Source organism: Tamandua tetradactyla, chromosome 1 (genome assembly GCF_023851605.1).
Source record: "Tamandua tetradactyla isolate mTamTet1 chromosome 1, mTamTet1.pri, whole genome shotgun sequence".
NCBI classification, from domain to species: domain Eukaryota; kingdom Metazoa; phylum Chordata; class Mammalia; order Pilosa; family Myrmecophagidae; genus Tamandua; species Tamandua tetradactyla.
Genome location: NC_135327.1, coordinates 174242277 through 174254733, shown reverse-complemented (window position 1 = coordinate 174254733; position 12457 = coordinate 174242277). Strand labels below are relative to the sequence as shown.

The following is a 12457-nucleotide window of genomic DNA, read 5'->3' as shown; positions in this document are numbered from 1 at the left end:
GCTGGGAAGGCACATGGTGATGTCTGCTGACTTTCTCTCCTCATTTTCACAAGACTTCCCTGGGGGTGCCTTCCTTCAGCATCTCCAAAGGTCTCTGGCTTTGTGGACTCTGTTGGTGCTAAAGCTTTTTTGCGAAATGATTCCCTCTTACAGGGCTCCAGTAAGCAACCCCACCTTGAATGGGTGGAGACACATGTCCATGGAAACATCTAATCAAAAGTTACCAACCATGTTAAAAAAAAAAAAAAGTTACCACCCACAATTGGGTGGGTCACATCTCCATGGAAACGATCAGAAAGATCCCACCCAGCAATTGAATGCAGATTAAAGGATATGGCTTTTCTGGGGTACATAATACAATAGTTTCAAACCAGCACAGCCGTCATCAGAGGCAAACCTCTCCTACCACAGTTATAGAAAACAACATGCCATCTGGGCAGGAATGGACGTGAGAGAGTGTCCTTTTTAATCCTATTACAGAGATGGATACTGAGGCCCAGAGAGGGCAAGTGACCATCCCCAGGTCACACAAGAAGTAAGTAGCAAATGCAGAACCACACCTTCCAATCAAAGGTCAGGCAAAAGTAGCAACTGAGTACTTTACAACCCAACTCTGGTCTTATCTCTGGGAACAAGGTCTGGTCACTCGGATAGAACTGTACAGAAGTAGAGTTACTGTTGTTTGCTTTCCGAAATCCCTGAGTTCCCTGGAATGGGGGGAAGGAGGGCAGAAGGATACTAACAGAAAACCCCCTGGGCTTATGGTGGCAGAAGGAGATTGGACAGTGAGGTGTCAGGAGAGCAGAGAAGGGAAGGGGGAACTGGGAAAACTCAGTGTGAGCATGGCCACTGGGAACGGGTTCTGGGCCAGTCTCAGCAGCCCAGCGAAACAGGGCAGGTTCACAGGCTGGAACAGGGGAGAAGGAGCAACTGTGGGTGTTAAGCCCATTTTAGACCCAGAATCCAGGGAAATATCAAGCGCTGCTAGTAACAGTGCTGGGCACCCACCTCCTGGCTGCTGGCCATCAGGCAGGTGTGGTTGCAAAGGGCACCTGGTTGGCCAGGGCACTGCCCCTGAGGCCTGTGCTTCGCATCCAGATTCCACTCACCCACAGGGACCTCACACTTGCCCTTGATGCCTCAATTTACCAAGTGCAAAATGGGGATTGAGAGAGAGGTGGAAAGATAACTTGTCCCCCTTCCTATTTTACTGGAACACATCTGAAAATGCCTCTGCCACACCTTCTGTGGTCCTACAGATGGACACTGAGCAAAAGGCAGCTTCTTGCATAGTGTTCTGTGCTGTTTTTCTGATTCGTTCTCCCAAATGCTAGAACCTTTTGGCAAACTATCTCAGAGCTCAGGACAAAGGAACAGTTGGAGGAAAGAATGCAGGAATAACACATAGATTTTTTCCTTTTCTTTAGAAGAAAGAGAAACTGAGGTTCCCACTTTCCCAGGATAATGGATAAAATCATCCATTAGCCCAACCATGGTGTGCCCAGCCTTGATTGAGACACTTAACCTCCTGGCCTCCTGGAGCTGGCTAACAGGTCCTCCCCCAGCTCTGGGCTTTGTGTAGATTAACTGCCCTCTGATTACAGAGAGCTATATAAATGCTAAGTGGAGCAGAGGTGTGGGGGAGTATGGGGGATGGGAACCCGTGGTCCAGGCTCCTCCGCCTTCTGGAGACGCAGAGAGGCCCCAGCCCGCACCCTCCGTGCATGCGGGAGGCAGGTCATCCACAGGTGAGCTTCATCTAGGAATGAAGTGACTTTCCTGGAGACCAAGGCTGGTGACAGGGAGTTCCTGGGGTGGATGATTTCCATTAACGTTTCATGGTCGTGATCCCAAGCAGGGAGGAAAGAAAGCAATGCCCAGCATATTTGATCCTCAAAACCTTTTATTTTTCAATTTTTTCAGAAAGAAAATGCATGCACACACATGCACACATCAAACACATAAGCGTTCTCACATGCATGCCTCCCCCAGATGGACAAAGTGTCTGGCACATAAGCACTCAATAAATGGCTGCTATTATTAGTCCACATAAACACATATATTTTTGCATAGCATCCCTAAGTATATACACGTAGATTAAAAGACAATAATATTTGAGTGCTTACACTATATGACAGCGCTGTGCTCATTAGCTCAGATCCTCACAACCATCCTATGAGACATGTTCTGTTTTTAATCCCCACTTCACAGATGGGAAAACTTAGATTTAGATCATTTGCTGGCGTTCACGGAGGTAGTAGCTGGCAGAGCCACTTCGTGGTAGTGTGTGTGTGTGTGTGTGTGTGTGTGTGTGTGCAGACACACAGGCATATATGAACACACAGATAATACAGACGTGTGTGCTAACCCCTTCGTAGATCAGCATGTATTTGACACATTTGTGCACGCATGCGCGCGCACACACACACACACACACACACACACACACACACACACACACACGACATGCAGAGTCTCTTGGCTTCGCCTCTGGGGGATTCATGTCCTGACCGGTAGGACTAGGAGGTTCTGTTGCTCTTTGGCCCCCACATGCCCCTGGTCACCACCTGCTGCTTCTGCTTTAGGCCCAGGACAGACAGAGGCCTGAGAGACAGAAGGCAGGCTCCACCACCAGCGCCATCGCCGGGGGGCAGGTGACAGATAATCGGATAGTGCTCAGCCATGCTGGAACAACCAAACCTGCCCAGAGCCCTGAAGCCGGCCCTGACTTCCTCGCCCCTCACTGATGCCTTGGAAGAGGGAGATGCAAAGGGGCTTGGCTGGAGGAGGAAGTGGGAAGGGAGGTCTGGAAAAGTGTTTCTCTCTCTCCCCATCTGTTATAGAAGGGAGGGCACCCCTCTCCTACCTGCCTCTCTCCCAAGGTGGTCCCGCTACCAAGCTGCTTCTAGCAGACTGCTGGGAGCAGGGGTTCTCTGCCTTTAGCCAGCACCAGAATCACAGAGTAGCTCATTAGGCATGCAGACCCGTGCGCCTTCCCTCCAGAGTCTGCTTCAGCGGGTCTGCAGGCCTGGAATCTGCATGTCTGCAAGCCCCCTAGGTGATTCTGATGAAAGTGTTCCCTAAACCACTCTAAGAACCACCAATCTAGAGAGAAAGTGGTTTTGTGAGAAAACCCACAGCGATTTGGGATGACCCAACTTGATCTCCGGGGAGGTGATTGCAAGATGGACACCACAGAGCTCCAGATAGTTTATGAGTGGCGAGTTGAGTTATCCGACGATCAAAGTCTCCTCTGTAGCTCCTGCAGGACCAGGGAGCTTTGCTTTTTAATGCACCTTCATCCCCGATGCTGACCCTGGTGGTATCAGTCAAGAAAGACTCGATAAAAATATGGATGGATGGCTCAGTGCAAACCATCCCCATTGTGGGAATAACACTGAACGTGGCTCTGTAGCTTGGCCAGGCTGCTCCAGGGAGTTAACCATTCTGGAGCACTAGAGAAGGCCTGGGGATCTGTATTTTAATCAAGCTCTTTAAGTGGATCTGAAGACATCTGAATGCTCATCCTATTGTGTTGCTGTACAAGGGCAATGCAATGGCATATTCACACTGGAACGCATTCTGTAACTCAGGAAATTAGGGAGATTTCCTGGATTTGAGGAGTATAATCTCTCCTTTAGGCGCCCTAACAATAGGCTCCAGACCTATTCCTGCCCAGAAACAGATGTGGACCTAGAGTGCCCAGAGACTCTCCCCAGGCTATGCATTTCCGAGGTTCTGGGGCTGACCTCCCACTCAGAGTAGGGGCTGCTCTGGCTGGGAGGGGGACATCAGCTGCCTCCCATAGTATCCATCAGCCCCCCGCCCCCCCATAGCCCAGCCCCTCCCCCATATAGCCCATCCCCTCCCCCACCCCACATAGCCCAGACCCTCCAAATTTTAACTCAATGTTAAAAAGGGCCAGTTAGTGCTGCAAACGTAGCTTCAAGCCATACCCCCTGGACTAACATCTCCCAACAAATTGCCAAGCTTTGGCCCCTCCCTTTCCGAAAATCTGTCTCTAATCCATTCCTCCATCCCACCCCTAGTGGTGAGAAGAGTCTGGTGGGCTAATGAGAAAATCAGCAGGGATTGGAAGTGCTGCCCAGGGCAGGCCCTGAGTTTCCTTTGCCTACTGCTCTGGGGCACTGAGAAATGTCTTCTGTCAGAAGGCAGATGACTGACTGGCAAGCCTGAGGACCACCATGACTGCAGATCCCAAGAAGTCGCAACACCTCTGCCCCTTACCACACCCCCAAACCAGCAACCCTCACTTCTTAGCGCCACAGCCTCCAGGCTCAGACCTAGCCAAGCAGACACTGGGCTCCTGAGGAAAGCCAGGCAGAGCAAGACCTAGAGGGAACCCCGGGCAGGGCCTAAAGGCAGCTGCCCCACAGGCATTGGCCCAGGAGAACAGCTGGGGGCCTGGGCTCCTGCTTTGGCCCAGAATTCCTCCTTTGCCCTCTAGGATCAGGGTTTTACCCCTCACCTCTAAGCCCCCATCTATTCCTCTTCTCTCTTAAACCCCCAACCTCTCAGCCCCTTCATTTCCGACCCTCTGCAACCACTACCCCTGGCTAGGTATTTATAATTCCTCTGTAGATCTTTGGTAAGGCAGCTGCCTAGCCTGATATTTCATAGAAATTAGAGTTCCCAAATCTAATTGACGGCCTGACAGGGTCTGAATGGCCAGGTTTCCCTGGGCTCCTGCTGCAGCTAAACTCCCTGAATGAAGCTCAGGCTGGGTGGGAGCTAGTCTCCGGTCTGCAGCCTCAGGACTGACCAGGAAAGGTGAGCAACAAGCCTGTTCACTCCACCTCTTGACCCAACATTCCGAATGCGGTGTTACTTTGGCCTGCACCCATCCCCTGCTTTACCTTCCTGAACTTCTGTGGTTTCCTGGTCTGTGCTTCCTGTCCTCCCCATGCACACCTGTCCCTGTGTACGCATGTGAACATGCATTCACACACACACACACACACACACACTCATACACACAGAGTCTTAGCCAGTCCTTAGCCCCATATCATCCCGAGCATCAGGCTTTCCCTAGAAACCTCTGAGACCGGCTTCCCCTCCCTGCCCCCCATTGCAGTATTCCTACGAAGGGATGGAGATCAACAACCTGCCCGTGGAGCTGACGGTCGTGTGGAATGGACACTTCAACATTGACAACCCAGCTCAGAATAAAGGTATGGAGGACCTGCCAGCCCCTGGTGGGAAGGAAGACACGAACAGCTCCATCCTCTCTGGAAGATGCCATTCAGTCCCCCAGTTCTTAATGGCTGCCCGTCCATTTCTGGCACTGAGTCCTCCTGCACGGTCTCCTCACCATCCACCATCCTCTCACTTCTTGGGCTTGGGCTAGCCATGGGCTGTTGGCTTCTGGCAGGAGAGCAGAATAAGGGGGATTGCTGAGCGTGGATGCAGACTCGTGGCCTCCCAGTGAAGTTCTTCTTCTCAACCTGTAGCTCGATTCTGGTCTTCTTTGCATCAGATTGGCTAGAGAGACAAAGCTGCCCCTGCGTCCCATTAGCCGAGGCTGGGACCACCGTGCTCCTTGCCCTACAGTCTGCAGCCACACTCCCCTGCCCCTCCCACCACCCACCCCAAAGCCTCTCTCACCCTTTGCCCGCAGTTCACCTTTACAAGTGTGGAGCCATGCGCGAGAGCTGCGGGCTGTGCCTCAAGGCAGACCCAGACTTCGAATGCGGCTGGTGCCAGGGCCAGGGCCAGTGCACCCTGCGCCAGCACTGCCCGGCCCATGAGAGCCAGTGGCTGGAGCTTTCGGGCACAAACAGCAAGTGTACCAACCCCCGCATCACAGAGGTAAGCCGGGCAGGGCACCTGCCCAGCCAGGAGGACCTGCCCCGCACGCCTGATCCATGCCCTGCTCCCTGGGCCGGGCCCTGAAAACCAGGCTGGGGATCATGGGGTCAGTCTTCCCAGGAATCTGCAGGTGGACCAGATGCTTAGGCTGGTACGGCGGCACCCTTGTTTTCCTTCACTGCTTCACCTGATACCATGGGTTTGGTTCAGAGAGCCCTTCCTTATCAAGGAAGGTTAAAAAAAACTAGAGGGGGGCGGGCCGCGGTGGCTCAGCGGGCAAGAGTGCTTGCCTGCTATGCCGGAGGACCTCGGTTCGATTCCCGGCCCCAGCCCATGTAAAAAACAAACAAACAAACAAAATATAATAAAAAAAAAAACAAGATGTTTTCCTTCCTTTCCTCCCTCTCTCTTTAAAAAAAAAAAAAAAAACTAGAGGGGCTCAAGGGGTCTGTGCTGGGCAGGAAAGGACTCCAAGTTCCAGCCACCCCCTCCCTTCTTGTCCCAGAGGGTCAGTGGCTAAGTTGTGATGCTCTACCAGTGGCAGCCTCTCCAAGCAGGCAGTCAATGAGCAGAGGCTGGATGGGTTCCAAGGGGCTGAACCAGTCCTGGGAGCCTGTCATCTGCACGGGTAGGTGGAGAAGGTCGACATAGAGAGGCCTCAGTACTCACTTGATGGAAGACATAAGATGGCAGAGACGGATCTGGAGCACAAGCCAGGAGTGCTGAGGAGGCACAGGCCATGGGGGAGAGACCCAGTGAGGAGCAGGACAAGAGTATCTTAGGCACAGAAAACAGGGTTTGCATCCCTACTCCACCATCTAATTGCTGGGTAACTCAGGACTACTTAATCAACATCTCTGTGCCTCAGCCTCTTCACTGTGCAGCGGGACCAGGTGTCCATCTCACAGGGAAATTAAAAGGATTGTATGAGATAATACATATGAAGCCCTGAGCCCCAGGCCCGGCCACAGAAATCTCATGGCCCTCCTCCTCCTCATTCATCGTCATCATTGTTAAAACCATGGCTGTGCATAACTAAGTCAAGGAAATCACTGCACTTCGAGTTTACTTAGTAGCCCCTTCTCTTCACCCCATCTCCCCACTCCCCAATCCTGGCAAACCGGCCACCTGAGGTTATACCCCCTTCTGCCGTGGCTGGAGTTCCTTGCTCCCCTCTTAAAATCCCTGCATGTTTCTCAACAATGGGGCCACGTCTTACATCTGTGCCTCCAGCACATGCTGGTGCCCTCTGCCACTGAAGATGCTGATGATAAGAATGATGCGGAGGGGAAATAGGAGAAAGAAGTGATAGACGGATGCTCAGACTCATCCTCTGTGAATAGTGAGGATCAATTGTGTACCAGCTTTGTGCAAAGCTTCACAGATGTCCATATTGTCCGATAGTATAACAATGGCATTCATGATAATAGATGACAGAGTTGTGTGGTACTTTACAGCTTGCAAAATAACTTCCCATCCCTCACCTCTTTGGTCCTCACAAGGTTGGGTTGCTGTCTACCCTTCCACAGATACAAAGACCAGCCCTCAGAGAGGCTTGTTGGCTCTAAGGAAAGTGTTGAGTGTGTCCTGAACTCCAAGGGCTCTGGGTTCCTGGATCAGTGTTCTCCTCCTGTGCTGTAGAAAACACCCATATACTCCCATAGTCCCCTGCTCACTAATTGTGCATGCACACCGGGGGTGCCTGGGAAGCTGGAAGGATCTTGACGTGTGTGTGGACGGTCTCCAGCCTGCAAAGCTGCCCCTCGGCTCTGGATGCGGCCCCATAGTTTAGCTCCTTCTTCCTCCACATTCCTGATTTTCCAGGCATGGGGAGTGTCCCTCAGTCCCCTTGATGGGAAGGAGCCTAAACAGAGGTTCCCAAACCGGGAGGAAATACCTGCATGTCTAACCTACGGAATTATCTTGAGAAGGTGGGGAGGTGGACACCCCATCTCCCCACCGCCCTTGCTCCCACCCCTCTCCTCCTTCCCACCAACAGCCACACGCACCTCCGTGGGGTCCTTCCCAGGGCCCGAGACAAGAAACCACTGCCCAGGGCTTCTGTGCATGGCCGCTAACGGTGTGTCTGGCACAAGCCATGGGACTTACTTTCCTCTTGGCCTGGGTCCAAGAAAATCACAGGGAGGAGATGACAAATTGAACAAATCTCCCAGAGATGGAGGCTATTTATTGGCTCCAAACTGGCACCGGTCCCCCTAGGGGATCTAGGGAAACAAGGACTGGGCCAGAGATAAAACTCCTTTTTCAGGATGACAAGACAGGGCTGGAATATCATGCCGCTGCAGGCAGCTCAGGGACAGTCACACTTTGGGGACTGTTTGGGCTGGCACTTGGGGAAAAACGTACACTTCTCCCCTATCTCCTACCCCGACCCCGCTCTGTCACACACAGATTGGCCTGCGCTTCTGAGGCACTTATTTTCTCTACTGCAGCGGGAACACACCCATGCACACCCCTACCGCTGTGCACGCATATCCACTCACAAATGCATGTGCCCACACCAGGATGTGTAAGAGGCAGGGAATATCTTGCCTTTCGAGAGGAAACAACCTCACCCTGCAAAGCTTGAGTGCAGCCCAGCCTATTTCCTTTCCCTTTTGCATCTTTCAACCAACCATCATTCCAGGATGGAACCCCCCAGTAGTGACCCCTGTGGGTGGGGGAAGTAGGAAATGTTGGAAAGGGCTCAGAGGCAGTTATATCTGGGCTCCTCCAATTCTGATCCCACTGACAATTGGCCAAGACAGCGGTGCCGGTGCTCAGAGGGAAACGGGAGCTGTGCCCTTCTTCTCTGGCCTATAAAATGCCAGGAGGTACTGCACAGAATGTGTCCTGCCACTCACTTTACTACTGGGGGGAGGGGTGTCATCATTAGAATGGCTTAACTGTACAGAGCTCCTCACTCAAAGCAGGGCCCTTGGTTGTTGTATCTTAACATCATGGGTTTTCATCTCAGTGACTTTTTAGGCTAGAAAACCTGTTATTATGATCCCTGTATGAGGTTAGTGTCTAAATTAAACCCATCTCCAGTAGAGACCAAACCAAACAATAAAGTCAACAGGGCTGTGACAAAATGCTTTTGAAACTCCAGGAAGGTGCTTGAATTGCTGTGCGTTTCAATACACTAACAGCACAAGAAATAAATATGATGTCGCTGGAGGGCCCAGAAGGAGAAGCAAGTCATGATCCTGCCTTCAGAGACTCAGGATCTGACAGGGAGGGAATTGTAATGGGGAATGAAGTGTCAGACACAAGTCACTGTTACTGTGAGAGTAGCACAAAGAAAGTGCCTTGAAACTTCAGTGGTGAGAGAGAAAGAATGTCTGGTCATAGAAATGTGATGTTTGAGAAGGATTTTGAAAGATGGGAAGGATTTCTATAGGTGTGCAGGGCTGTGGGTTGGCACATAGGTTTCTCTTTTGCCTTGAGAAGGAGACTTTAAGCAAATGCTGGAAGGCCTTCACCCAGTTTTCGACTCACTTCCCAGGAACGTTGCAGATCATGTTCCATTCCCTCATCTCTCCTTCTATGAAATGGGAAGATGAGCCAGGGGCTTTGCACCCTGCCCCTAAACCATGCACAAACATGAAGACTGCTTCACCAAAAACTCCTACCCATTGACAGTCCATGGTGTACGTGGACCCACCGCAGGGCTCTGGGCGCCGATGGAGAAGAGCCTGATGGCCTCTTCTCGCCCCATCAGCAAGCGGGTGCCTGCTGCATCTCGGTGCCTGTCAAACCTTCTCACTTCCTCCCTCCAGATAATCCCTGTGACAGGTCCCCGGGAAGGAGGCACCAAGGTCACCATCCGAGGGGAGAACCTGGGCCTGGAATTCCGGGACATCGCCTCCCACGTCAAGGTGGCCGGCGTGGAGTGCAGCCCCCTGGTGGATGGCTACATCCCTGCGGAACAGTAAGTGGAAGCCACCTGAGATGGGGGTGGGACAGGGCAGAGGGAAGAGAAGTCACCCGGCTGGTCTCAGAGCTTGCAGAAAGGGAAGACGAACCTCACACAGGAGAGTATGTGTGGAAGACCCCCCAGAGCCCCCCAACCCCTGAACTAGCCAGCTGTCATATTTATATTGGAAGAGGTGCAGGTAAGGAAGGGGAAAGGGCTAAAAGAGAAGAGAAGAGAGATGATTACCTTCTTGGGGCAGGGAGGAGTTTGGGGGGGTGGGGGTGGTAGACCACAAAGCAAAATTTGAATCTGCAAAAGAAGTCTGAGTTCAACTCTTTACTCCATTTCCTCTCCTGTCCCTAACTCCCCACTCACGTTCCACCCCATCCCATCCCCAACCCCACCACACAAGAAGCTGATTCTGCACGATCCTGAACAGGGCCTGAAAATGAAACTGCACGCCCAGTCTCAGGCCTGGGGGCACTTTGGACTGTTCTGCTCTTCGCAAAGCCTGTTGGTGCACTGGGTGGGTCATTCGACTAGTGACCCTGGTCTCTGACTCACCAGGCAGAGGAGGTTCATGAGTCATGTACAGCGTTATAAATAAGTAAACATAATTTTCCAGCCCAGCAAACAAAGCCATGAAATGTTTACCAGCACAATAGAATCTATATTCTATGCCATTTTTGGTGCCCCCCTCGGAGGGAAACCTTGTCCACTGTCCTGTGTGCATAGGTTATTGTAATCTTTGCAAGGCTTCCCCGGGTAGGCCAGTGCACTTTACATTTCTGCTGGCTGGGTTTTGCCTGGATTTAGTGATTTTGAACCATCAATTGTGCCATCTCAAATACTCCTGATTTCCATCAGCGTTTTCCTAAACCTAGAGGACAAGATACAAGGCTGGACTGAGTCTTAATAGGACTCACCTTCCTGGTCCATCATCACTATTCACCCAGAGTTTTCCTGGTGCTTCTTTAACTTTCCAGGTCCTTTTTAGAATAAGGCCAAAGTAGCCACTGCCAACATATCAGGATTTGGAAAATTTTAAAGTACCCCACTCTGGATCTATATAGCCTGACACCACACATATTATTATAAAGCCACAATGATTAAAAAGCTGTTGTACTAGTTAGGTGAGTGGAATAGGATAGGAAAGAATTCTGATACATAATAATTTACTATTATTAATATGTGATAAAGATAACATTTCAAATCAGCGAGGAAAGGAACGATAATTCAGTAAACGATCCTGGAAAAAATATGGTATCAGATCCTTCTTTCACATTATACATAAAAATGAATTCCAGATGGATTAAAGAATTAAGTATAAAAATCTGAAACTGTGAAAGGATTAGGACAAAATACAGGTGAGAATTTATTTGATTTCAAAAGAGGGAAGGTATTCTAACTACAAAATAAGAAATTATAAAGGAAAAGATTAAAGGATTTGATTACACAAAACTTTAAACTCTCTGGGTCAAAAATCTTTATAAACAAAATGAAAACATGATTGATAAGCTGGAAATATGGTTATACTCTATGACGGTTATTAGATAGCTTTTCTTGGCATATAAAGAGTTCTTTAAATAGACAAATATCACAAATATCAAGCAAAGCGCATGAATGTACAATTCACACAACCAAGTCATATAAAAAAATGCTAAACATCAGTAGTAATCAGTGAAGTGCAAATTAAAACATTGGCAGAAAGATTTTAAAAAGTTAATGCCCAATACAGATGAGAGGCATGGGAAGTAGCAGACTCACACAGTGCTGGGGGGAGAGAAAATTGAGATGATTTCCTGAATGGCAATTTGGAAAGATGGATCAAAAGTCTTTAATAACCAGACCGCACAAATATTTATTTCCAAGAATGTTTATTTCAGTCTCATTTATAATAGTGAAAATTTAGAAGCAATTTATACGTCTAAAAATAGGGAATTCATTCAATAAATGATTATATATGCATAAGGTAGGAAACACCACACACACTAAATTTGATGTTATAGAAGGCTTGTGACTAGGCATATGCTCAAACTATATTAAGTGAGAACATGGGTTACCAAGCAGTGTAGAAAGAGTTTCATATTCATTTTGCTTAAGACAAGCAAGCCTGGAAAGATCAACACCCACATAATGACGATGGATATTTCCGAGGGACGTGATTGGTGGTGGTGGCGGTGGATTTTCCTCTTTGTACTTTTAGGTACTTCCACATTTTTTTTACACTAAATAGGTATTATGTTATCTGGACAGAAAGAAATTTTTTAAAAATTCTGACCCAGAAGTTCCTTCTAAGAGAAACACAAAACTTGGAAGCTGTAAACTAAAGGAATATCCAATCTAACCACACAGATTTTTTTTTAAACTTTCTTGTGGCAAAAGCCATTATAAGGAAGTTGAAGGACAGGTTACAAACGGTGGGGAAATAATGGCAATATTTATAACTGACTATATTTATCTTTTGTCTTTATAACTGATAAAAGACAATACTCCTATTGTTAGCTCCTACTAACAGACAATCCAACAGCAAAATACAGAACTTGATCAGCCAAGTCAAAGGAAAGCATACATAAGATCAGAAACTTATGAAAATATGTACAACCTGACTAGGGATCAGGGAAATAAAAATTAACACAATAGTGAGATAGTTTTTTCCCTATCATATTTGAAAAAACTTTAAACATCAGTATATCTAGTGTTTGCAGA

The 12457-nt window shown here is 49.1% G+C and overlaps 1 protein-coding gene across 1 annotated transcript in view; it reads left to right on the top strand.

Annotated features, from left to right (window-relative positions):
- PLXNA4 (plexin A4) overlaps window positions 1-12457 on the top strand; it is a 464554-nt gene that overhangs the window by 381668 nt on the left and 70429 nt on the right. Inside the window, exons 11-13 of the mRNA XM_077135733.1 lie at window positions 5096-5192; window positions 5639-5829; window positions 9612-9763. Coding sequence (XP_076991848.1) covers window positions 5096-5192; window positions 5639-5829; window positions 9612-9763 — 440 coding nt within the window. The remainder of the gene's footprint in view (window positions 1-5095; window positions 5193-5638; window positions 5830-9611; window positions 9764-12457) is intronic.